Raw genomic sequence first — 27369 nt, 5'->3', positions numbered from 1 at the left:
TATAGCTGGATCTGGATCCATGGGCACCACGCAGTTAAAGCTTTAGCTGCTCCCAGGATGCACTTGGGTCCGTCCTCCTCTATACCCCGCCCCCGGCCACAGCACCTCAGTTTGAGTTGGTGCCCGGCCGGAGTCGGGTCACCTGCGCAGGGGGGCTGCAGGAGCAGCCCCCAAAAGCTTTCTATTTTTATTTAAAAAAAAAAAAAAAAAGAGCCTGTTAGATTTTTATTTTAAAACAGAGGCTCTAGTGTGGCAGCGACGGGCTGTCTATGCAGACGCCCACGCTGCCGCTCTCCTTCCCCGCTGGCGCCGCGACGCCAGTACTGCACTGGGGATCGCGGCGGGAGGCCAGAGTCCGTACTAGCCGGACTCTGGGTCCCTCCCTGGACTGCTGCCGGAGTCGCCGGGGACAAGGTAAGCCGCGAGTCGCCGATTAGCGGCGGCTCGCGGGTTTTGCCTGCAGATGCAGTCCTTTGCCCCCGGTCCTAGGGGACAGACCGGGGGCCGCTAGCGGTGGCGGCGGGCTCCCCCTCTGAGGAGGAATAACCCGTGGGACCACTAGACCACCAGGGATATATGGCAAGCGGGATGCCGGCAAGCCCTGGGGTTAATATGCTAGCCAGGGGAGGAAGCCTTCCCTGTCAGCGGCTCCTCCCCTCAGCTCAGCGCGCCTTTCAGCACGGAGTCTGGCGTCGCTGAGCTGCAGCTACTCGGCCACTCCTCCTCTGAGGTCTCCAGCGGCCATTTTCTCACAGTGGCAGCGCAGATCTTCAGGGAGCACGCGGACCGGTCCCCCTGTGTACCTCTCCCCTGATTAAGGACAGCGTACACAGCACTATAGCCCTCCCAGACACTGAATCTGGGCAGGTTGATTGTAGTGGAAAGGTGCAGTGAGTATATCTTCCTGCATGGTATGTGACTTTTGCTAGTGCTGCCTGTCTGTGCTTATTTTCTACTTACTGTCAGCTTATACCTATCCCTTTACTTCTCCTACAGGTGTGTGGGGGAGGGGCGTTTCTACTGACCTCACTTATATAGATCACGTATTTGTGAGGTCCGTCACATACAGTTGTGTGCTACTCAGTGCCATATTGTGGGCTGTTGTTCAGCACACCGGTGAGTGCGTTTTACTTCTACCCTGGTGCCAGATATATAATATATTCTGTCATGTCAGACGAGGAGGTTGAGCGCTCAGTGGCTCCGGTGTTGGCCTCCTGCGGACGCTGTTCTGCAGGAGTAGATAGGGAGGATTTGTCACAGGATGGCCTGTGTAGTCGATGCCAGGTGGCTCCTGGCCCATCCAGACCTTCTCTGGCGCAGGAACCACCGTGGGCGATGTTTTCTCAAGTGCTGGTGTCTATTGCGGACCGTCTGTCGGTCCCGACTGCTCTCCCTACTAGGTCGTTGTCCCAGCCGACCATCCCCCATTCCCCGGGTGTCCCGCAGTTATTGCGGAGTCCTCCTGGGTCTCAGTCGGTGGGTCCCTATGCGGGGTTGCCTATGTATATACAGGCTTCCCCTGTGCCGCAGCAGCCTGTGGTACCTTTTCAGGCCCCTATGGTGACTCCTCCACCCTGGGTGGATGTGCTCTCCAACTCCGTGCAAAATTTGGCGGCCGCTTCCTCGGCTTTTCAGTCAATGTTGCAGACTGACATGCCTTCTAGGATTTCAAAACGCCCACTCATGACACGGGCTGCTCAGGTATCGGACTCAGAGGGTTCCTCAGATGATGGGGAGGTCCCTGATGACACTGACTCGGACGCCTCGGTCCAGGAAATGGATACCAAGTCGTCCATTAATGTGCGAGCACTAGTTAGGGCGGTGCGAGCTATTCTTCTTATAGAGGATGAGGCACCGGTTCCTAAGTCGAAGTTTCCTAGTTTCAAAAAAACTAAGGTGGCTTCTGCGGTGTTTCCCCTGTCGGATCAGTTGACGGATCATATGGCGGTAGCTTGGCAGGCGCCCAGTAAGAGATTCCTTCCTCAGAAGCGGTTGGCTTCTAATTACCCCTTCCCTGAGGCACATTGTAAAAAATGGGAAACTCCACCGGCGGTGGATTCCCATGTCACCCGTTTAACTCGGGGCGCCACCTTACCATTACCGTCGATATCCTCGCTGAAGGATCCCACGGACAGGAAAGTTGAGACTTGCTTAAAGTCTATTTACTCCCTCTCCGGGGCGGTGGCCCGACCGTCCATGGCCATCTCCTGGGTGGCCAAGGCCATTGAGGGGTGGGCCAATGCATTGGAAGATACCTTCCCGGACGACGCTCCGGATGTCCAGCGGGCGTTGTTGGGACAAATGAGGGACGCTGCTTCTTACATTGGAGAAGCTTCTTTAGATGCTAGTCTGCTGACCTCGCGGGTATCGGCTGCAGCGGTGTCTGCCCGCCGATCCTTATGGTTGCGGTCCTGGAGAGCGGACTCTGATTCAAAGAAAGGTCTGGAGGCCTTACCTTTCAATGGGGAATTACTATATGGTCCGGACTTGGACAAAATAGTGGACACCCTGGCTAAATCCAAGTCGGCCTTCCTTCGGCGGCACTGCCTGCTAAGGTTCGGAGTTCGGCTTTTCGTTCCTTTCGGGTTCAGGGTAAGGCGAAAGGTCAGTCCTTCCCGAGACAGTCTGCGAGTAAGACGGCCTCTAAACCCAAGAAGCAAGCCTGGAGTGCTCGGCGCCCTTCTTCCAAGCAGGAAGATAAACCTGCGGCCTGATGGGACGGGCCTCCCTCTGGGGGACCTCAGAGTGGGAGGCCGACTTCTTCTATTTGCCCAGTGCTGGCATAATACCACCACGGATGCCTGGGTTCGAGAAGTGGTCTCCCAGGGGTACGCCCTGTCTTTTCGGCAGAGACCACCCCACCAGTTTTTCTGCACAAGTCCTTCTCAGGACAAGACCAAGGCGTTACAGGTTCAGGAGGCTATAGAGTCCTTGCTGAAAGCAGGGGTCATTGTTCCCGTTCCTCTATCACAACGAGGGACGGGGTATTATTCGTCTCTGTTTCTGGTGCAGAAACCCAATGGTTCTCATCGCCCTATCCTCAACTTGAAGTCTCTGAACAAATTCCTCAGAGTTCCCAAGTTCAGGATGGAAACGTTACGTTCCATCATTCTGGCGATGGAACCGGGGGATTACATGGTGTCCCTGGACATCCAGGACGCCTACCTCCATGTTCCGATAGCATCTTCACACCAGCGGTATCTGAGGTTCGCTATCCTTCAACACCACTATCAGTTCCGGGCGCTACCCTTTGGTCTCTCCACGGCACCGAGGGTGTTCACGAAGATTATGGCGGTCATGGCCGCACATCTTCGGAACCAGAATGTACGGCTGCTGCCGTACCTGGACGACCTCCTGTTGCTGGCGAGCTCCCCGGAGGTACTGCTTCAACATCTCCACCTGACGATCGCTTGCCTGCAAGCACACGGGTGGTTGATAAATTGGAAAAAGTCCTCCCTGATTCCATCACAGCGGATGGTTCATTTGGGAGCCCTGCTGGATTCGCGTCAGCAAAGGATCTTCCTGACTCCGGAGAAGGTCGCCTCCCTACAGCTGCGGATACGCAGTTGCCTGAGCCGTTGACGCCTGTCGGTCCATTCGGCTATGAGAGTTCTGGGGTCCATGGTGTCGACATTCGACATGGTGGAATTTGCCCAGTTCCATTCCCGGCCCCTGCAGGGGCTGATTCTATCAGAATGGAACGGGTTACCTCACCGGATCCGCTCTCAGGTGCTGGTGTTGTCTCCGAACGTTCGGCTATCTTTGGCTTGGTGGCTTCAGACAGCTCATCTGGTCGAGGGGCGCCCATTTTGGATCCTGGACTGGGTCCTGCTCACGACGGATGCCAGTCTCCGGGGTTGGGGGGCAGTGACCGGCTCTTTGTCGCTTCAGGGTCGTTGGTCAGCGGAAGAAGCACTTCTCCCCATCAACATCCTGGAACTGCGGGCAGTATACAGGGCCCTGCAGTCGTCCGGCCCCGCTCTTCACGGAAGGGCGGTACAGGTGCAGTCCGACAACGCCACCACGGTGGCGTATATCAATCACCAAGGCGGAACTCGCAGTCAGGCAGCGATGTCGGAGGTGTCTCGTATCCTGACTTGGGCGGAGGTTCACATTCCAGCGATCTCGGCGGTCTTCATCCCCGGAGTCCTCAATTGGGAGGCGGACTTCCTCAGCCGTCACGACGTGCATCCCGGGGAATGGTCGCTTCACCCAGAGGTGTTTCAGCTACTCGTGGACAGGTGGGGACTGCCGGAGCTGGACTTGATGGCCTCCCGTCACAATCACAAGTTGCCCGTTTACGGGTCAAGGACAAGAGACGCAGGTGCAAGTCTGGTGGACGCGCTGTCGGTGAAATGGACGTTTCACCTGGCGTATCTGTTTCCTCCGATATCCCTGCTTCCTCGGGTTCTGCGGAAATTCAAGCAGGACGGCGGCATGCTCGTGCTGGTAGCTCCGGCGTGGCCCAGACGTCCTTGGTACTCCGATCTCAGGAGCCTCTCCATCGACGCTCCGTACCTTCTTCCTCAGCGTCGGGACTTGTTGTCTCAGGGGCCCTGCCTTTACCCGGATCTGGGTCGGCTGTCTTTGACGGCGTGGCTCTTGAGACAGCCGTCTTGAGGTCTCGGGGCTTCTCCAGTTCGGTTATTGGTACCATGCTCAGGGCACGCAAGCCTGCTTCAGCACGGATTTATCACAGAGTGTGGCACACTTACTTTCAGTGGTGTGAGTCCAGACATTATGATCCTCAGGTGTTCCGAGTTTCTAGGATCTTGGAATTTCTTCAGTCAGGATGGGATCTCGGCTTACGCCTTGCATCTCTGAAGGTTCATGTGTCCGCCTTGTCCGTGTGGTTTCAACGGCGGATTGCAATACTACCAGACGTTCACACCTTTTTCCAAGGTGTTCTCAGGATCCAGTCTCCCTTTGTGCCTCCTGTGGCTCCTTGGGACTTGGCGGTGGTGCTACGGGTCCTGCAGGGTCCTCCGTTTGAGCCTCTTGAGGCGGTGGAGCTCAAGTGGCTGACATTTAAGACGGTTTTTCTCCTGGCAATTGCTTCGGCCAGGAGGGTGTCTGAATTGGGGGTGCTTTCCTGTCGCCCTCCTTTCCTGATTTTTCACCAGGACAGAGCGGTGCTCCGCACTCGTCCTGAGTTTTTGCCCAAAGTGGTCTCGAAGTTCCATATTAATCAGGAACTTGTTGTGCCAGCTTTTCAGTCCCCTGATCTTTCAGCTGGTGAGACTTCCTTAGATGTGGTCCGGGCGCTTAGAATTGTAGACCGGACGGCTTCGGTTAGGAAGTCTGATTCCTTGTTTATCCTCTTTGGTTTTCACAAGAGGGGTTGGCCTGCCAACAAACAAACGTTAGCCCGTTGGCTTCGTTCCGTTATTTGTGAGGCTTATGCACAGGAGGGCTTACCTGTGCCAGCCTCTGTTAAGGCTCATTCCACTCATTCTGTGGGTCCCTCTTGGGCTGCTAGACGTGGCGCTTCTGCTGTTCAGCTGTGTAAGGCGGCCACTTGGTCTTCAATTCAAACGTTTTTGAGGTTCTATGCGTTTGACACCTTTGCCTCTCAGGATGCATCCTTTGGGGCGCCGGGTACTCCTTTCAGCACAGGAGCGTCCCCGCCCTTAGTTGTACTGCTTTGGGACATCCCCAAGGTCAACCCTGTGGACCCCCTATGGACCCTGAAGTAGAAAACAAGAGATATGGTAAGAACTTACCTTTGTTATCTCTGTTTCTACGAAGTCCATAGGGTCCACAGGGCGCCCGCCCTGACGCACCTGGCTTCAAATGGGCTGTGTGGCTGGTCACCGGTTTTCCGTCTCCCATTTCTGTGAGTATGGTTTCTTGTGTGTTCCAGTCTTCCTTCTCTCTGTTTAGTCTCCTCCTCCGGCCTTGGCTGCTTACCAACTGAGGTGCTGTGGCCGGGGGCGGGGTATAGAGGAGGACGGACCCAAGTGCATCCTGGGAGCAGCTAAAGCTTTAACTGCGTGGTGCCCATGGATCCAGATCCAGCTATACCCCAAGGTCAACCCTGTGGACCCTATGAACTTCGTAGAAACAGAGATAACAAAGGTAAGTTCTTACCATATCTCTTGTTATATCACCTGACTCTGATTCCCTGGGTAATGTTTAGTTACTGAACCTATCTGTAGGTTATAATGCTAAGCATGTTATAGAGATGGAACATAATGTAATAATGCAAATGTGTGGCTGATCCCATGTTTGGCCGTTTATGTACAAAAATATGCAAATTAAGGAACTAGTCATACACCATGTTTTGCAATGTAAAATCTCTAATGTTGCCCTAGCGTAATGCTTGATGGCCGGTTTGCTTTATCCTTTGGAGATAGATTTGTTAATGGCAAAGATACATAACAATAAGGTTTTCTGAGCAGAATACTTCTAGTGTCTTTTTTACTGTAATATAGTATTTTGCATAATACAAATTTTCCTTCCAAGTTTGTCAGGTTAACAAGTCAGGGACAAATCGATCTCCAATGTGTTTAAAGTGCACTCTAAACATATCACAAAGTGAGTGCCACTGTCTATTTATTCCTACTTGATATCCAGGTTAATGCTCTGGAGTAAATTGCTTCATATTAGATAGTGCAGTTTGTCGTAATATGAAAAAAGAGTATTGTGAAGAGCCCTAATCTCCAACAGTCCACGTCTCAGTGATGACACTTGTTCCACGTGAACCTAAATATGGGTTCAGCTCAGAAAAACTCTCCTTTCATTGTGTATAGCTGACAAGTGCCCTTTTATCTTAGCACTTGATGTAAGATACATCTATTTATACCCATGAAAGAGATAAGTAGGTATTTTTAAGAAGATTAACATTTCACAATCCCAGCCTAGGCTGACAGGGGAAATATGTGGTGATCGCTATTAAAGTTTGCAGTACTGGGGTTTGCATGCAAAACATAAAGAATGTTCTGTAAAATGATGCTTTGCTTTAATGGTCTCTGTTTTAAAAAGTATGACATGTAAGCAATGCCTGCTGCAGCACCCATTGCTGCTAATGGAGATGTTTGTCAGTGACTGGGGAGGTGGTTGAGATTTACATTTTGCCAGCATGCTTTGGTCCACGTGTGTGTGATCATAGTGGTTCAAACAGGATCCGACCACAATCGGGATGCCGGTGCCGGAATCCCGACACCTGTCAGAATCCCGAGCGCCAGCATCCAACCGCCGGCATTCCGACGGTAAGTACTGGGGTTAGGGGGAGAGTTAGGTTTAGGGGTTTAGGGTGCGGGGAGGGAAAGGTTAGGTTTAGGCACTTGGGAGGGAAGGTTAGGTTTTGGCACCAGGGAGGGTAGGGACATTGGGAGGGTTAGGATACTGACCGACAAGTGTCTGTATACTAACCCTGTCAGGATGCCGGCGTTGGGATTCTGACCGCAGGGATCCCCAGTGCCTGCATCCCGTACCTATCCCATTCCAACATTCTTAGAAAGGATCAAATTACTGAATTTATCAAAGTACAGATGTGTCCTCATACTTTTTGCATATGTGCCGCAACTTAGACTCTCTGCCATTTGTAACTATTTCCGGACTTTTAGTTTTTCCTAAATTTTGCATATTAGCTTATTCACATCATAGATTAATACAAGTCGCTTATAGTGTACTAGGCACATTAGATAAGTACTTTTGTCGCAAATTAATTGGTATAAAGTTGCAGATTAAGCACAACAATATGTGGAATGAGAATGGCATGGCTCACTGGTATCGTACCTATGTCTTTTGCCCCTTTGCACAGGTTAGTGCCTGAGTCGCACACAGCATCTGCATACAATGCCAGTGTACCTGTGCGCTATCTTTTTGTCGCATTAGCAATGCAAATAATATGCATATTTTCTTCTACAGAGTCCATAGAGGATCCACAGGGATGCCATGGGGTGTGTGTGGTTGGAGAGATCCGGGCACCAAACAGTCAAAGCTTTAGCTCCCAGGATGCACCGGTCCTCCTCCACATATGCCCCAGCCACAGGCAGACAGTTTTACGTTTGGTGCCGACAGGACCGGTCGCACCTTTAGACAGGGGGACTGCTTCGGCAGTCCAAGCTTTATTTTTATGAGTTTGTTTATTTTCTTTTTTTCAGAGCAAGCAGCGAGACGTCCTAATGGGCGCCTGCGCTACTTCTCCATCTACCCCTGCTGGTGCCACAACACCGGTCAGCGGTCCAGCGGGCACCAGCAGGGCTTGGCTAGCCGCTCCACTGGATCCCAGGGCTGCAGCCGGACAAACGGGAAAGATGGGTAAGGCGATTCCCCGATCGCGGGCATTCGCGTGTTTATGCAGTCCTTAACTCCGGTTGTGGAAACCTGCCAGAGGACGCTGTAGTGGGGCGTCTGGTTCGTACGCATCCCCACTAAACAACCAGGGCAGTTAAGTCTGGCGTCGGGGACCATATTGAGGCCAGCGGCACCCAGCGGTTGATACAGCAGTGGGGAGGTAAGCTCTCCCCCAGCCCAAAGTGCGATTCCCTCACAAGAGATTTCCCGCCTCTGAGCTGCTCCTCCTCACTCTTCTCCCTATATGAGACAGTCAGCAGCCATTAATCCCAGCTTTTCTGAAGCTACAGGTCTCGGGAGATTCGGGTCCAGTCTCCCTGTATACCTCTCCTTGGGGCCAGGTTATACAGCGCACAAATCCTACCAGCCCTTGGAGACTTGAGTAGTTGATTCAGTGCCCATTAAAAGTATATTTATATGCATTGTATGTGACTTGTGCTAGCCCTGCTGTTGTGATATAATGGGGTAGATGTACGAAGCCCAGAAGCGGTATCAGCGCACGTTATGTGCGCTGATACCGCTTCTCCCCGATGTATGATCGGGGGCCTGGGCGGTAATTGACAGGGGCGCTATGCGCCACTGTCATTATCAGCGCTGCTATCTACAAGTTAGCAGCGCCGATAGCCTGGGCTATGTACGAACGGTCATAACGTCTGACCATTCGGCTGGCTGTAGCTGTCGTTATCGACAGCTACAGCCTGGCGCTAGCCTATCCCCACAGCAGGGACAGCGCTGTCCCTGCTGCGGCGGCCGCCGGCTCCAGGCTCCAAGCGGGGATCTCGCGATACTTGCGAGATCCCGCGTATGCTCAGTGGAGCCGGCCGGGAAGAGACACCGTGCATCAGCACTAGGCTGATGCGCTGTTGTCTCTAGCGGGTAGCGCCGGAGGGGGGAGTTAACGCTCCCCCCTCTCCGGCCGATGAGATGTTTATACATCTCATCGGTAGTGCTTCCTGCTCGCCTCGGTAAAGAGGCGAAGCGGGTAGCGTTATAGCGGCACGGTAAGTGCCGCTATAACACATCTACCCCAATGTCTTAAACTTTGACTGTCAGTTATATCTATCCCTGCTGCTCTTTCTAAACCCCTTTGCTGGTTACTTGCAGATCCTGTTCAGCGGGTTTGTCCCCTCAACATTTCGTGCAGGATGGTCTGTGTGCTATTTGTTATGTACCATCTCCCCAGTCCACTGTACCAGCCCCTGTCCAGGAGCCACCTTGGGTCTCCTCCTTATCCCAGGTTATGACACAGCTGGTGGACTGCTTATCAGCCCCCACACTGCCTCCCACCATTGAGTACTCACAGCTATTACAGCCTACTATGTCGGTACCCCCTATGCATCCTCCTTGGATAGATGTTTATGCCCACTCAGTTCAGAATATGGCTCAAACGTCTGTCGCCTATCAGCAAATGTTAGTCGAACAGACCGTTAACCACCAAAGCGCATAGACGTACTGTGTCATCGTCTCAGTCCACCCAGCTTTCAGATTCTAATGCATCATCTGAGGAGGCAGATGATGCACAAGGTTCTCTCACTGGGTTGCACTCGGGCGAGGAGAACCGTCATTTAACATTGGATGTCCCTTCTTTAGTGAGGGCGGTTGAATCAATCCTGAATATAGAGGATGATGAACCGGCCCCTAAGCCTAAAACCCCGATGTTTAAACGTCAAAAGGTGATTAAGGCTGAATTCCCTCAATCAGACCAGCTCACTGAGATCATGGGGGAAGCTTGGGGTACTCCTGGCAACCTGTTCCAGGTCCCAAAAAGATTGGCGTCTGTTAACCCTCTCCCTACTAGTGAGTGTACTAAGTGGGAAGTCCCTCCTACTGTTGATTCGCATGTGGTACGCTTGGTCAGAAGCTCCAAGTTGCCTTTACTGTCTACATTCTCCCTTAAGGATGCCATGGATAGAAAACTGGAAACTTGTCTCAAGTCAAGTCTACTCACTTTCTGGCGCTATCACTAGTCTGGCTATGGCCGCGGCCTGGGTGGCTAAAGCTGTTGAAGAATGGACAGAGGCACTCGAAGAGAGCCTGTCATCAGACGCTACCAGGGAACACCTGGACTACATCTCCCATATTTAGGAAACGGCCTCTTATTTGGGAGAAGCTGCTTTGAATACTGGACTCCTTGCCTCTATTGTATCTGCGACTTTGGTATTCGCCTGTTGGGTCCTTTGGCTACACGGGAACCAAGAAGGCACTCAAATCCTTACCCTTCTCTGAAGACAGGCTGTTCGGCGCAGAGTTGGACAAAATTGTGGCTACCGTGGCAGCCTGGAAATCTGCCTTTCTGACATCTGCAGCTGCCCCAAGCCTAGGCTGTCCTCTTCTCTGTGCTTTTGCCCCCAGGGTAAGGCAAGAAGACCGTCCTTTTCCAGGCAGTCTATTTCTCACAAGACCAGCAAGCCACGATCCAAGCAGTCTTGGTCGGCCAGACGTCCAGCTTCCAAGTCTGAAGACAAACCCACCGCCTGATGGGGCGGCCTTCCTCCTGAGGGATCCCAGGTTGGGAGGCCTACTTTTTAAATTTTCTGAGACTTTGCATCAAACAGGCGCCTGGGTCCGAGAAGTGGTCTCTCAGGGGTACGCCCTCACCTTCCTGAGGCGTTCTCCCCAGCTATTTTTTTGTACAGGTCCCCCATCAAGGCCCTGGCCCTCCAGGAAGCCATTCACTCCCTGCTACGTTCAGGTGTGATAATACTGGTTCCTTCTGCAACGAGGAACTGGTTTTTATGCCACTCTTTTTGATTCAGAAGCCGAATGGGTCTCATCAAATTTATCTGAGTGCCCAAGTTCCGCATTGAAACTCTACGATCAATTGTCTCTCGCATTGGAGCCTGGGGATTTTTTGGTTTCTCTGGACATTCAGGATGCATACCTGCATGTGCCTGTTACTCCAACCCACCAACTGTTCCTACGGTTTGCTGTCCTGCAGCAACATTACCAGTTTTGGGTGCTGCCTTTTGTCTGTCAACAGCCCCTTGGGTCTTTACCAAAGTAATGGAAGTTGTGGCTGCCCTCCTCAGACCCCAGGGAGTCAGTCTTGCCATACCTAGATGACCTCTTAATCTTGGCACATTCCCTGGTTGTGTTACAACACCATCTCCAGCTGACCGGTGACTGCCTGCAAGCACAAGGCTGGCTCATCAATTGGAAAAAGTCCTCCCTATCTCCGACACAGCAGATGGTACATCTGCGAGCAGTCCTGGATTCTCAGATACAGAGGATCTTTCTGCTAGCTGACAAATTTTTGGCACTGCATTTGCGTGTGCGCAACTTGCTCCATAATCGGAGGGTATCCATTCACTCAGCATTGCAGGTCCTGGGGTCCATGGTATCCACCTTCGATATGGTGGAGTATGCCCAGTTCCACTCCAGGCCCCTTCAACAACTGATTCTCTCCCAGTGGAACTGGCAGTATCATCTGATCCGTTCCCAGATGATCCTCCTCTCTCCAGAGGTTCGGCTTTCTTTCTCATGGTGGCTTCAGACGTCCCATCTGGACAAGGGTCGGCCCTTCTGGATTCCAAATTGGGAACTTCTCATGACAGATGCCAGCCCTCGCAGATGGGGCGCGGTAACCGTCATCGTTCCTTTCAGGGGCATTCTGGAGCTTTGAGCAGCGTACAGATCACTCACTCGGGTGCAAGACATTCTCCGGGGCAGACCGATCCAAATCCAGTCCGACAACGCGACTGTGGTAGCCTACCATCAGGGAGGCACGCAAAGTCAGTTAGCCATGCGGGAAGTGGCAAACATCCTGGTCTGGGCCAAACGTCATCTCCCAGCAAACTCGGCAGTGTTCATTCCCGAGTCCTCAATTGGGAAGCAGACTTCCTAAGCCGTCAGGACATACACGCCGGAGAGTGGGCTCTCCACCCGGATGTCTTTCAACTCCTGGTGGACAAACGGGGCCTGTCAGATGGTAGACCTCATGGCCTCATCACAAGGTACCCATGTACGGGTCCAGGACCAGAGACCCCCTCAGCCGCATTCATGGACTGGCAAGTGAAGTGGGATTTCAATCTCGCATACCTCTTTCCTCCGATCTCCCTCCTCCCGATGGTTCTCAGAAAGTTCAAGCAAGAGGGCGATACAGTGATACTGATAGCCCCAACCTGGCCCAGGCAACATTGGTTCACTGACCTACGGAGTCTCTCCATAGACACTCCTTTTCCACTTCCTCTGCGGCAGGATCTACTAGCACAGGGTCCTTGCCTGCACCCGGACCATACCTCGTCTGTCTTTGACGGCGTGGCTCTTGAGTCATCCCTGTGGTCCAGAGTATGCTCAGGGCACGTAAGCCTTACTCATCCCACATCTATTACAAAGTTTGGCACTCTTTCTTTCAATAGTGCTCCCCCAGAGGCTATTACCCTACAGTTTTTAGGGTCTCCCAGTTGCTTGCCTTTCTGCACCATCAGTCTGGTTCCAGAGAATGATTGCTCGACTGTCTGATGTTAGAACATTCTTTTCAAGACTTTCTCCACCGTCAACCTCCTATTGTCCCTCCGGTGGCTCCGTGGGATTTGTCCTTTGTTCTCTGGGCTCTACTGGCTCCTCAGTTTGAACCTCTGGACTCAGTAGACCTCAAGTGGCTGACAGCGAAGACGCTCTTTCTCCTCGCTATCTCCTCTGCCCACAGGGTATCTGATTTGGCAATGCTCTCCTGTCACTCCCCCTTCTTGAGCTTTCATCTGGACAGAGCTGTCCTCCGTACTAGGGCTGAGTACCTCCCTAAAGTGGTATACCGGTTCCATTTAAATGAAGAGATTGTGGTTCCGGCCTTCCAGTCCAAGGATCTTTCTGCAGGGGAAGCCTCCTTGGATGTGGTTCGTGCTCTTCGGATCTACGTGGATCGTACTAATTCCTTTAGGAAGTCAGATTCTCTTTGTGTTGTATGGCTTTCACAAACGAGGCTGGCCAGCTAACAAACAGACTCTGGCTCTATGGCTTCGCATGACAATATCTCAGTCCTACATGCAAGCTTATCTTCCTGTTCCAAACAGGGTTACAGCACATTCTACTCTGTAGGACCCTCGTGGGCGGTTCGACATGGCGCTTCTGCTGAACAATTGTGCAAGGCAGCCAACGTGGTCTTTCGTCCACACCTTTCTCAGGTTCTATGCCTTTAATACCTTTTGCCTCTCAGGATGCTTCCTTTGGGCGTCGGATTCTCATTTCTGCTCAGGAGCATCCCCACCCTTAGGGCAAATTGCTATGGGTCATCCCCATGGTATCCCTGTGGATCCCCTATGGACCCTGAAGAAGAAACTAAGAGTTATGGTAGACTTACCTTTGTTAAATATTTCTTCGTAGTCCATAGGATCCACAGGGTGCCCACCCTGACGCACATGGCTTCATTGGTTATTTTTTCTCTTGATCACTGATTCCTTCATCTTCTGGGAGAGAGGTTTTTTTGAGTGTACTGTTCTTCTCCTCTCTTCTGCTCCTGCCTTGGGCTTGTTTACAAAACTGTCCTGGGAACGGGATATATGTGATGGAAAACAGGTGCATCCTGGGATCTAAAGCTTTGACTGTTTGGTGCCCGGATCTCTCCAACCACACACCCCATGGTATCCCTGTGGATCCTATGGACTTCGAAGAAATAGAGTTAACAAAGGTAAGTCTACCATAACTCTTAATTCCTGGGAAAAGTCTATGGCGAGACGCAATCCGTGGCTTAGTTGCAGTTTCCATGGCGCACCAAACGGGCATAAGTGACAGCACAGAATACTGACATTTTATCTTACAATAGCCCCAAACTCTTTATTTCCACAACCTGATCTTTCAAGTGTTCCCCAAACTTCTTAGATTGTAAGCTGTTTGGGAGGATCATTTTATCTTCTGTTTCATATTGTTGTACATGAATTCTTTATGTCATGATCTCCTCCGTGTACAGCTCTGCGTCACTTGTCAACACTTTGTAAATAAAGGACGATGTTAAAATATTATTATTTTAACTTTCTTCTCTTCCAGAAAACCTCAAGGACACTTGTGATGTGACAGGCTCTCCAGGCCCAGTTTCCCAACACAGTTCATTGTCCTCTGCCTCCCCTAATGGTCTGCGCTCGCCAGCCGAACACATGGCAACTTCAGTACTCACACAGATGGCCAGCCAAAGGACAGACGGCCACAGTCAAATTCTACAATCACACGTCATCATGTCACCACAGTCGCAGGCAGCCAGCAGATGATGTATCTCAGCCATTGGACCTAGAACTAATCAGTGGGATGCCTCAGCCCCAAAGACTGAGCAGAATAACTAAGCCCCAGTACAGAACGGGCGGATACGGATTATAAATATATATACATATATATATATTTGTTTTTAAAGTTCGGTAAAGGGTGTTGAGGGAGTTTTTTTTAGTACACAGAAACAAGTGATTTAAAGCACTAACTTTCAGATCTCATCAGGTCAAATCACTAACACATATCGACACACACATATACAGTAAGGGCTTCAAGCACTAACAGACAATGAACACACAGTCTACCATACACTGTGTGGGCTCTGTAGAATACAATTCTAAGGTTTATACCATTTCAGTGCCAGCAGGGTGGAACTTCACCTGGTGCTCATTGTCTGAGCTCTTTCCCTGACCTGGTCCATCATTGCAGTCTAATTATTACTAAAAGCTTCCATTATTTTTCTTCTCTCATTGTTACTCCTTTGAAGAAGACAGTGCCATTCATTCTTTACCTGTCCGAGGCATTTCAGTGTTGCTACAAATTAATTGATTCATTACAGAAAAGGCCTTATTGCTCACTTGTTTTCCAGTCTTTGAGTCTTTGAGACTCGTGTCAGGGAAAGAACACTAGGAAAAAGTTGTAAACCGTGGGACCAGCCTGGTGCTGGTGGAATATGTGACACAGTACAAGGGAAAACTACGAACAGGTGCCCCCCTCCCCCCACCAATGCGAGGAGACACAGAACAATCGCCCGACAATTGTTTCTGCATAGTTGTCAAGCGAGTATGCTTTGTAGAGATCCCAAGCGGCCAAGTGATCAAAGTTATGCCCGTGTTTATCTCCATCGTAGCAGGATTACGATACTTAAAGGAATCATCTGCAAGTCTTCCACCGCTCCTCAAATACTGTTGATGTTTTCTGCTTTGACCTCAAGGTTTGGTGTTTATGCAGCCTATTTCAACACTAAATATAACCAGCGATGTAACCTCTCCAGAGCCTTGCCTCAGTCTTCCAGCAATCTCTTCCTGCGAAACGGGTGACATGTGACCTCCTTGGGTATTGCCTGCCTGTGCCAAAAAGGCACCTTCTTGAGAGATCTGTAAGACTTAGCTGTGTGATAACTGGGGGGAGAATTGAAGTCAAATATATATAGGAGTGACTTTTCTCCTCCCTATACTGTACGTACACTATTGAAGAGATGCCAGAAGAGGCTTCTCAGTGTCAATTGGAGGGCTGACTTTATGTGCCTCTTTGTTCTCTATACTTTATGGAAAGAGTCAGTTCTTACACCATCTATAGTACTTTAATTGCTTTTACTTATAGCTTTTTCAGGTATTGTTCTATGCAATCGTATTGGCCTTTATTGAACTCTCTCATCAATCCCTGCTAAACTTTGGGATACTACATTATGGTTTACTTGCAAGTTCACAAAGCAATATTAACAAATGCATCATGTACGCAATTTCCTCACTCAACAGGTTTACAGTGTAATGTGGAGCTAAAGATTATGTATACAGCTCTGCAGAACAGACAGCATACCCTGCAAACTAGACTAATCAGGCACTGTGATTGGCTGACACCTTAAGATAGTTATTGCAATTTGCAGATATTTAGACAAGGACACCGTGTACTATTCCTACTGGGACACACTACAAAACCCTTGTCATTATGAGATATATTGCCAGTCGTTCATTTAAATCCATGTCACAATCAAAACAATATTGTCCTGTTTCTTAAAAAAAGCTGTTATGATGAGAAGGTTTTGGCAAGGAGCTGGTAAGCTCAGCAGATTCCTTTTTATATTGGGAAAATATTAACAATTAAGAGATCAGGAACAAAAATAAAGACAAGTGATGTAACATACGTATGTTACAATTTCGTTGAGTAGATGAGATCTACAATGAAGTTTCCGCACAAGAAACAATAGGGCAGATTTGTCTCTGGAGAAGGTAAAGTATGTGGTACTTCTAATAGGAAGATGTATTCAGCCTCAACTTACGGTGGTGTCACACAGGCTCATTGTAAGCCAACATCTCTTCGCTCCCGGCACGCAGTGCGCCAACTTTAGGGGAGCGCCAATAGCTTAATTGTTTATTCCTCATAGCAGTTAATCGGAGATTCTTGTATTGGTAAAGAAAAATCTGGTTTCTTTTGAGTACAACGTTTACACCCTTTTATTCCATCACCGTCTAGAAGCGTGTTTGCTGGAAAGGGTATTGGCATATAGTACTTTAACTAGAGCACTTAGCACATTAAGGAGTCATTTACACAAGCAGATTTTACCCATGTGACGTAAGTACTGTAATGTCTGCCTAAAATATGTTTTATAGATTAGTCCGCATTACTTTTCTAAGGTTTTCATGAATTCAGAACTCTGATACTTGCATCTGCTTTTAATTGCCAAAACCTAAAGTTATGAAATAAATTGGTTCCCAACAGATTATTTTACCCTAATATATGATCAGTAGAAAATATTCATGGTACAAATATAACCATGAGCCATTAATGACCTTAAAAGTCCTGGGTAAGTACACATCAATTGTGCAACCACAAAAGAAAACGGAGTGGCGCTTGTCAATAAGCAGCTGTTAAAAGTAGAATAATTAGATAACAGCGCTAATGAGAGGCGTGTTAGTCATTTATAAAGTGGGGTTTCAGAAATGTTACCCTATAACCAAAGTAAGTTTTATATTATATATACACATATACACACACACACACACACACAGTACCAGTCAAAAGTTTGGACACACCTTCTCATTCAATGGTTTTTGTTTCTTTAAATTATTTTCAACATAGATTAATACTGAAGACATCAAAACTATGAAAGAACACATATGGAATTATGTTGTAAACAAAAAAGTGTTGAACAAATCAAAATATGTTTTATATTTTAGATTCCTCAAAGTAGCCATTCCAAGTAATCCTTATCTTTCCTTGTGTGAATTCAATAAGTTAGGGATCCAATAGGTGATAGCTCAACGCGTTTCCGTGTGGAAGTAAACCACACCTTCATCAGGAGCAAGTGTAAATTTATTGAATTCACACAAGGAAAGATAAGGTTTACTTGGAATTCGTTATTTACAGATCCGGATCAGCCCCTTTCTGAGTAGAGTTACCACTGGACTACTTCCATTACCACAGGATAAAATTACTGCGAGGACACTTTGCTATAATACAACCAGAAATGGTAATAACTCTACCTTGATAAAACTTGCTGGATATTATACCGGGACATATGAATTCTATGCAAACCTCTTCTACAATAGTGATTTTCATTTGAAGTGTGGAATACCCCAACAGATATCGCTAATTACCATCAATTGTTCTTATAGTTGTACAAACATATTTTATCTATGTGTTTATACCATCACCCCTTATTTTGGGAGAAGATAGGTTTCTAATGTGTCTAATGTTTTTTAAGCAAGCCGTGTGTGTGTGTGTGTGTGTGTGTATATATGTATGTGTATATATATATATATATATGTATATATATATATATAAAATCTTAGTGTGGTTATAGGGTGAAATTTCTCAAACCCCACTTTATAAACGACTAGCACGCCTCTCATTAGCGCTGTGATCTCATTTTTCTACACATTAATTGTGCGTAAAACTTAGCACAGTGGAAAATATGATTTAATGCATATTTCAAGTACCTTCTGTAACAAATGCCCAACAATAGCCAAAAAAATAAACTTGTGTAAATGAAAGTGTCTCATCATGACTTAGTGCAAAACTAAATGTAAAGACTGCTTTATTTAGAGAGGTGCATAGTGCCTGTGTATATTTAGCACCTGGAACTGTCCATTGAGTAAAGCTATTGTCTTCCATTTGTTTTGCATTAGAGTTTTACCAAAGTCTCTTATTATTTTAGTTCTTTTGGAGTACAATGAACAAGTGAAGTGTTTCACAATGTGTAAGGTGCACAAGAAAATGTACATTTAAAATTAACCCAGAACTTGCCCACACACACACACACTTTAATATCAGCATCTGTATTTTCACAGTTGAGTACAGTAGACCTGTTTGGATCACCAGGCAAGATCTGTAAGGGCTCTTACCTTAATTAGTGCCTTGAGACAAATGCTGTTTTATTGCATATGCTTTGTTGTGTCTACTCTTTTGTTCCAGTTGGTATTGGCCTGGTATTTTTTAATAATTGGTGCCTTATAATTTGTGTGATATATTGTACAATCCTAACCAGATGAGAACATAAGCCAGGAATTAGTTGCGTTGTATCATGGTCATTGTATAACTCTTTACCAGGCTAAGTCTCTCACTACGTATAACTGTACATTTTACTGTTGTGTTTTGGTTTGAAATTTAAAGCTGGGTACACACTAAACGATGTGAACCCCCTCCCCTACTGACGGGCCAACATATCTGGTGGACGGTACACATTAGGCGATCCGGTGCCTGACCACCAGATATGTCGACCCCTTGCCACATCCCGCTGTATGGGGTCATCAGACGCATCGTCAGATTGAGCTGCATGTAGGGTCGACCTGACAATGTGACTACCCCGCGGGAGGGCACAACGGCCGACATAGTGGTTAAACACCAGACGATTTGTCGTTTCGATCCGTCGGAATTGGGCAAATCGGTCAAAATATTTAAGTGTGTACCCAGCTTTAGTCCCAGATTCATCAGCGAGTGATATTTTTGTAATCTTAATGGTGCCCCAACCAATCAAACAAATGACAGTTAGGAGCTGATTGGTAGGAGCACCATTTGAGATTAGTAACGAGTGATAACAAGAATATCAGTCGTTGATAAATCTTGGCCTAAATTTCTTAGAGCAGCATAACTGTCGTCATTCTATGTGAAATCCATGATATGTCACTACTGTATATTGTCACTATTACATATAAATGAGTCCCGTTTTTCAATTTTTTAGTCACACACCATTCCGTATTGGTGAAGTCATGATTTTAATCTTTGCCAGGTGTAACACAACATTGAAAATTCTTAGCAGTGTGTCCTGTAACGCTGCAGTAATGCACCCCGCAGTGCTGTGCCATCATTTGTTAGAGTGCGTGAGCAGTGATGTGCTGGTCAGGTTGCCTTTCTCTGCTATGTCTCATCCTAATTTCAGGAGCATTCATACACTGACTTTAAAACTACAGAGGCACTTAAGTCCCTCCAGGACATTAAAAACTCTCAAGACAAGAATACCGTAGTTTAAAAAAAAACTGCAAAAAAAAGTGTACACTACAATACTTAATATGTTTTAATGATGAATATAATTATTTAATACTATAACAATGCCTTTCCATTTCATTAAATGATAAAAATATAGAGGTTTAAGTATAATATTTTATCATGGAAACTTAAATGTTTGCATTTTGCACTCCTGTGTAGCTGACATTGCTGAGAAGAATCCTTCAGATCTGTAAATGAATCTTCATGTCCATGTGAATATGTACTGTATAATACATTGGGAACAGCTGTAGTATTTAGCTTGGTAGATTACAATGACAGATTCTCATAGATTATATTCATTTGGGGTCATGTAAATTTCAATGTCAGGTTCTCTTACTTTTCATATATAGAAATGATCCGATGATTGATGCATTAGCTGGATTGTCAGCCATACAAATACTTTTGTAGATATCTGTAAGCTCGGGTACAGAAGTACTGACCATGATTAGGACGCTGGCATTGGAGGTATGTAGGCCTGTAATAAAGTTCTGGTTACAGCACATGGGAGATTTGATCTAAATTATGGGCCTGATTCAGATGCATTCGCTATTTGCGAGCGCTCGCACTGAATCAGGGCGGAAATTTGGAGAAAAAAAAATCCGCCTCCAGGCTGCTCGCATAGCTGTGGGTGACCACCCACAGCTTTTGCAAGCGGCCTGGCGATGGTCGCGATTATCGCGACCATCGGGCTTGCAACGAGACCCTTGTGGTAGGGTCTCGGCTCCCGCAAACCCGAGTGGACTTCCTGCTCTAATAGATGATGTCACGAATGATGTCAGTAGAGCCGCCCACAAACGGCAGACGTTCCTTTGGGAATGCCTCCGTTTGTCCAGCCACCCCCCTCCCCGCCTACAAAACTGGGCGAGCTGTCGATCAACATCGACAGCCATCCCATTTTGTAGCGAGCCCCGGAGCGAGTGAAGTTCTCACTCGCTCCGGGTCACACACATTGCCCACGCTGCGCGTGCACACTGGCCGACCATCGACCCGCTTGCGAGCGCTATGCGCTCGCGAGCGGGTCTTACTCAGTCCCTATGTCTGTTAAATAGTGTCTGGTGCAAAACAAACATTTAATTTTCCATGGTCCAGCGATTTGTGATATAAGCCATGTGCTTCCTTTGTGCAATGCGAAATATGATGGTAATACATTCTACTGTAGAGAACTGATATCCCATAAGTGTTTGGAATCTGAAATAGAGAGTAAACTTACACAACGTTCTTTATTATGGTTACAAATTGCTTTGAACAGACCAATGCGAAAGATCATTAATATTTTGAACGTAAAAGAGCAAAACCAATCAGTGCAGTGTTTGAGTTGTGTGCCATGGAAGGCAGGGACGGCTACTGAATAACATGTCATCTGGATAGCGTGATTTGGACTTAAAAGTAAAGCGTCTCCATCCCATTCGCTGAAGCGGAATCTTGCAAATATACTGCCATTGTCTCAAGAACTGCAGACTTGCAGAAACCACCAATGAGAACCTGTTGTTATATCGCAAAGACTAAGAGATATGTCCTTGTTATGTTACTCAGGTACATTTCTTGCATTAATCATTCTCTATACCCAAACGCATTAAATGCTGTATGTGCCCCTGGTGACCAGGAGCTGCAGGTGTCATTGCACCACTTTACCCATCTGCCAGAGACCTGCAGAGCAATCTTCTCTGGAAGTGGGTGGTATAAAGGTCGTGTCCCTTTCACCCTTGTTGACACCAAATTAATGTTATGTGCCTTTTATTTTGTTAATCCTGTAACAATAAACTCTGTTACCAAGTACCTGTATGTTGGTTGTGATACTTTCATACTTTCCCCAGGAGAGTGGCATCAGTGCTGGGGCCCAGGGCTGTGAAGGGGGCCCATTCCTTCCTTATACAAACTCTGCTTCAGGTATGATTTTGACAAGCAGATCTTGCAGTATTAGGCTATGGGTATTACATTTCTGTGAAATAAAATTGTCTTATGTTTGTTGCATCATACATGAAAACTCAAAATTGCTCTGAACTGTATATTAATTTTCTATACAGGACCCTTTTTTGAACTGGGTCTAACAGTAGACGCTCAATAAACTTATTCTCACCACTGGGTGAGCTAACAGCACGTTCACATGTTGTTCACTGATACAGCATAATGACATGCAGCAGCTGCTGTTTTGACATCCAATACAAGGGAGAAGTCTGATTTCATCTTTATCTATATTCTTATTCTTCTATTTGGTACCTGGGCAAACTATATAGGTGGCCATTAGGTAATCTGCCCTCTATATCCTGTTTATTCACATATATAAGCATGTTTTAGGGGATGTCACTATGTGTTGATTCTCTCACATCACCTATGTATATTATGATTATGTGAATACAGTGTGATCTTTCTATAGATATTTTCAGCCTTATATATCCTTGTGCTACTTTAAAGAGAGGTTACTGACACTTACGTGCTTGCTGATATACAGTGACAGTATTGTCACTGCACCGTGATAATACTGACTGGTCACTGCACCGTGATAATACTGACTGGTCACTGCACCGTGATAATACTGACTGGTCACTGCACCGTGATAATACTGACTGGTCACTGCACCGTGATAATACTGATTGGTCACTGCACCGTGATAATACTGGCTGGTCACTGCACCGTGATAATACTGACTGGTCACTGCACCGTGATAATACTGACTGGTCACTGCACCGTGATAATACTGACTGGTCACTGCACCGTGATAATACTGACTGGTCACTGCACCGTGATAATACTGATTGGTCACTGCACCGTGATAATACTGATTGGTCACTGCACCGTGATAATACTGATTGGTCACTGCACCGTGATAATACTGACTGGTCACTGCACCGTGATTATACTGATTGGTCACTGCACCGTGAAATTCATTTTGTTTTGGTTTTAATACCATATGAAAAGGTAATCAGAATAGTAATTGATGATCACACCATTACTGAATTTCTAATACCACCTTGTAATATTTCACTCAGCTTTGAAAATTTGTGATACTACTTTTAAATCTCATGTTTCTTTTTTACCTTTGTTGATACCCCTTTGCCGTGATTCACACCGCTCAGGTTTACTGTGGCGGGTATGGACTTTTTAACGTACGGTATATTTAATAAAGGTTAATTTATTAATTTGATATATAATTTTACATTAGATTGCCCCCAAAAAGAGTTTTCCTTTCTCTCCCCAAACTAGGTATTAGAAGCTGACAGGTAGATTTGCTAATTGTCTGGTCTTCAAAGCTGCCGATCGCGGCTTTGACCAATACATTAAAAATGGAAACTGTAATGCTAATTCAGGCTTGTTTAGTATTTATTACAGTTGTGGTTTTACATCCATCAGTCAAAGCTGCCTGTAATCGGGGACTCTGAAAACCCGACAGTAAATGTACTCCGAGGTGTCAGTGCCTGCAGAATGCATAAAAGGAACATGCATTTGGGATGGGATGAGATGTTAAAATATAAAAAGGAAGTTCATTAACTGTTTTTAATTGAACAACATGCATGAAATACTTATGAAGCACTAGCAATATTTACCTTCTCTAAGGCCTTTGGTTTAGTTATTGCATGGATTTGTTATAAAATACTCTAAAATGAAATCATAAACTAAGGCAGCACATTGTTAATAATAAATGGAGGAGTGATAAAGGCTAATAGCCTGGGTACCTCTGGGTAACCTTTGTCCAATCTATTAAGTGGACCCTGGATTTAGAGCGGTTACTTGTTGATCAAGATCCTAGTTAATCTAATGCAAGATGTTGACATATAGAACTTGTTACACGCGGGTTGGTTACGGGATGCTGGCGATTAAAATCCAGACGCCGGCATCCCGACAGGATTAGGATACCGACAACTGTCGGTAGGTATCCTAACCCTCCATCCCTGGTGCCTAAACCTCCATCCCTGGTGACTAAACCTAACTTCCCCTTCCCTGCACCCTAAACCTAACCCGCCTCCTAACCCCGCTACTTACCTTTGAGATGCCGTCTCTGGGATTCTGACAGGTGTCAGGATTCCAGTGCCGGTATTCTAAGCGCCAGCAACCCATCTGATCCCGTCACATGTTCTATTATATATGGATTTGTTACTTCTGCTTTTGCCCCAGTTATAAAAAGGACTGTGTGTGACTGGGCTTAGGGCATTTCCTCATGGTAATGTTTCATATGGCAAATGTGCTTTCTCTGAATTAAAAATGGGGAACAAAGGCACGCAGTCCTTCATGAGATCATTAATCTCTGGTTTTTTGCTTGAGAACAGTCCTTATCTACCCTCGGGTCAGACTTTGTAATCGATCCCATTCTTTATAAATGTGCATCCTGAATACACTTTTACATTGTTTATGTAGTTGTAACAGCAAGCATAATTTCACTGTGTTTGCCTAGGCAGAGAAATAGGTAATATTACAGGTTATGCCGGTATGATGAACGTTTATTGTAAGAATTGAGGAGAGTCCCTGTGTGTTGAAAAGAGTGACAAAGGCTAAACCTGGGCCTGGCCCTCCATAGCTCTGCCTTTTACTCTGTATCTTTTGGTGTGAATCGGGGCACCCTCGTTCAGGTGCCTCAATGAATTGTTTTCAACAAGGTCTGTCACAGGGTGTAAAATGACTTTACAACTCCTGGTGAATTACACTGTACTTTCTGGCTTGGTATTTTTAGCATGTCTGGGAAACTTAGGGACTCATGTGGCATTGGACATATGTGTATTTTTAGCATGTCTGGGAAACTTAGGGACTCGTGGCGTTGGACATATGTGTATTTTTAGCATGTCTGGGAAACTTAGGGACTCATGTGGCGTTGGACATATGTGTATTTTTTAGCATGTCTGGGAAACTTAGGGTTGGACACGTGTATTATTAGCATATCTGGGAAACTTAGGGACTCGTGTGGAGTTGTACATATGTGTATTATTAGCATGTCTGGGAAACTTAGGGACTCATGTGGCGTTGGACATATGTATATTTTTAGCATGTCTGGGAAACTTAGGGTTGGACATATGTGTATTTTTAGCATGTCTGGGAAACTTAGGGACTCGTGTGGAGTTGTACTTGTGTATTTTTTACATGCTCCCAAAAAAGTCTTACACTTCCACCCGTATGTAGATTGGGTCCCATCTTGCACTTACGGCCTGACTCAGAGATGTACACTAATGTATTGGCTGCTGCAATCCCACACGCAGCAGCTGTACAAAAATATAGAAAGAATGAAATACCAGCGCTGCATAAATCACTAAACTAATAAGAGTAATCAAGATGGACGGCCTCTATAAAAGAATTACATGTGTCTATTAACATCAAGTAGACAATGAACATCTAAAAGGACATGAAAATTGCTAATATTAATATAAATCAATTGGGAAATGAATGGATCGTGTGGGGCATCCACACATGAAACTGTAAGTCTCAATAATAGTCAATCAAACTCCTTTAGAACGATAGGACCCATAAATGCAGAAAATATTACCAGTTCAGGATCACACAGTTGGTTCAGTCCTTAGCAGTGTTGACCGCAGATGATTGGGCTGATGTAAATCCTCCGGATATTCTGTGTAGCTGCCAGTGACTGGGGTAATTCAGTCCAGGGTTACGGATATAAATCCAAATGGAGTCTTGAGTGATCCAAATAAGTGTCACATAAGCACTCAACGCGTTTCGCTGGGTATATTGAAGTCCAGCTTCCTCAGGAGCATATAAAGTGTATTCCCAAATGGTCCTTATATACCTATTGTAGGTCTGCTAATTGATCACATCTGTATTCAATTATACTACACAAAAATATACTAATGCTGTAGTCGGCTGGAAATGTACTAAGACACCCACCGCTGGCTTTGCAGATCCAAGCAAGTGCGTACAAATACGCAGCTGCCGTCGCAGAAAGTTTCGATAATGTGCCCTATGGTCACGCAGACTGACCGCCTGAGCTGAGAAGTCAGAACCACTTTGCCTACGGGAACACCGGTGCAGGCTACGACACGCCCTGAAAACAACGGGACACGCCTGCGTTTTTTATCGCCACTCCCCATTTAGTCCCCTAACAGTTCTTGGCTGTCAATCACTTTACACACAAATCCTCTCTGCAAGCGGCATCAAAAAGGTACCCTGGCACGCGTGCAGTGCGACAGTGACTCATGCACAGTCGACTGATAATCGCTGAACTGCGTAACTATCAGGATATCGAACATCTCTGAATCCGGCCCTTAGGAGGAACAGATGCATTTTATGCTTGTTTATTACATAAATGCTGTATACGAGCCCCCAGTGTTTCCATTGTAAAATCCTATTATTATTCTCTTTTGTTTCTTAATTCCAGGACTGCTTGAAGAGTGAAATTAGTGTATCCATTCCCTTAACCGTGGTTAGATAGAGATGAATGCAATAAAAGGAAGGCTATTATTTCTACATGATGGCCGATGCAGTGCTATATTATGTAGTTAAGTGTATAAGGCACTTAGAGCCTGATTTAGGGGTGCATGCAAATCTCTTTGTGACTGATTCCATACGCAGCTGTTATACAAAATATGCTAATGACTTAGCTGATGTACATAGACGCCCATACCCAGCATCCCATCTGCCGCTTGCGAACAAAATATGAAACATTGTGGACATTGGTTGCACATCAAACATATGAGCAGCCCTATGCAATCTCAGAATGTCAGTCTCCTCTAAGACGCCGGGGCCTCTGCAGTGTATGAATTTGCAGAGGCTCACTACGGCCTGCCCAGAGAAGGGTCCAAACGTGCCTGCGTTTTTCTAGCCACTCCCGTTACCTCCCTCAAACGCTGTCTACTTGTCAATCACTTTGCAAAAAAAAAGTCCTTGATGCGACCGCCATCTCAAACATCGCTGTGTGTGTGCAAGTGCGGTTTTGGGCGTATGCACAATAGCCAAAAATCACTTCACTGCGTCCAACATCAATACTGCATCCACATCTGTTTGCCTGAATTATCAACAAGTTTTATCTTTCCCAATAGCTACTCTATGGTATATGGTGGTGCTGCTGCTGCTGATTGAACACGGTCACTAAACACATGGCATAAGGACAGATTGTTGGATGCCGGGGCCACAATCTGGACTTGCGCAATGTGTTTTTTGGCCTATTCAAATCGGCGTTAGACCCATAGCTATTGGGACTGAAAAAACTTGTTGATAATTGCCTTTCTTCTTCCTCCATAGGGGACACAGGCTTTACGCTGGGTATAGGTTGGTGGGTTGGAGTCTGGGCACCACACGATTAAACTTGCTGAGCACAGCACAGACTCCCCCTCTATCCCAGCAACAGGCACTTCAGTTTAGTGTTGGTGTCTGCAGAGGGCACACTGTAGAAGCTGCTGCAGCTTCACTGGTTTACTTGTTTTATTTTTACAAATTATTTACTTTGAGTAAGCCGTGTCCTATAGGACGCCTGTGCTGCTGCTCCATCACCCCAGCACTGGTGGCCGCGGCGCTGGCGAATGTGTCAGTGTCCGAGGCTGCTCTTCGGGCCACAGCAGGGAGCAGCAGCCGCAGTCGGTGCAGAGGGGACAAGGTAAGGAGGCTCCCTGCTTTACTCCGCCGGAATGGGAGACACGGGTCGTGCTGACGGGGGGAACAGGTCTTTTCCACATCCCCACTAGACCACCAGCTGTGGGGCGCCGCAGTAGCTGGCAGCCATTGCCCTGGGGGTTC

At 46.9% G+C, this 27369-nt stretch overlaps 1 protein-coding gene across 3 annotated transcripts in view; it reads left to right on the top strand.

The window, feature by feature from the left end:
• Positions 1-17142, top strand: part of LOC148527370 (cyclic AMP-dependent transcription factor ATF-7-like) — a 123770-nt gene extending 106628 nt beyond the window's left edge. For all 3 annotated transcript variants that reach the window (XM_088469184.1, XM_088469183.1, XM_088469182.1), the window contains one exon: positions 14284-17142. In XM_088469184.1, coding sequence (XP_088325310.1) covers positions 14284-14501 — 218 coding nt within the window. In that variant the 3' untranslated portion in view covers positions 14502-17142. The remainder of the gene's footprint in view (positions 1-14283) is intronic.
• Positions 17143-27369: the final 10227 nt, after the last annotated feature.

The sequence above is a fragment of the Taudactylus pleione genome, unplaced genomic scaffold (assembly GCF_031769625.1).
Source record: "Taudactylus pleione unplaced genomic scaffold, aTauple2 ptg000089l, whole genome shotgun sequence".
NCBI lineage: Eukaryota > Metazoa > Chordata > Amphibia > Anura > Myobatrachidae > Taudactylus > Taudactylus pleione.
This window is presented reverse-complemented; position numbering and strand designations above follow the sequence as displayed.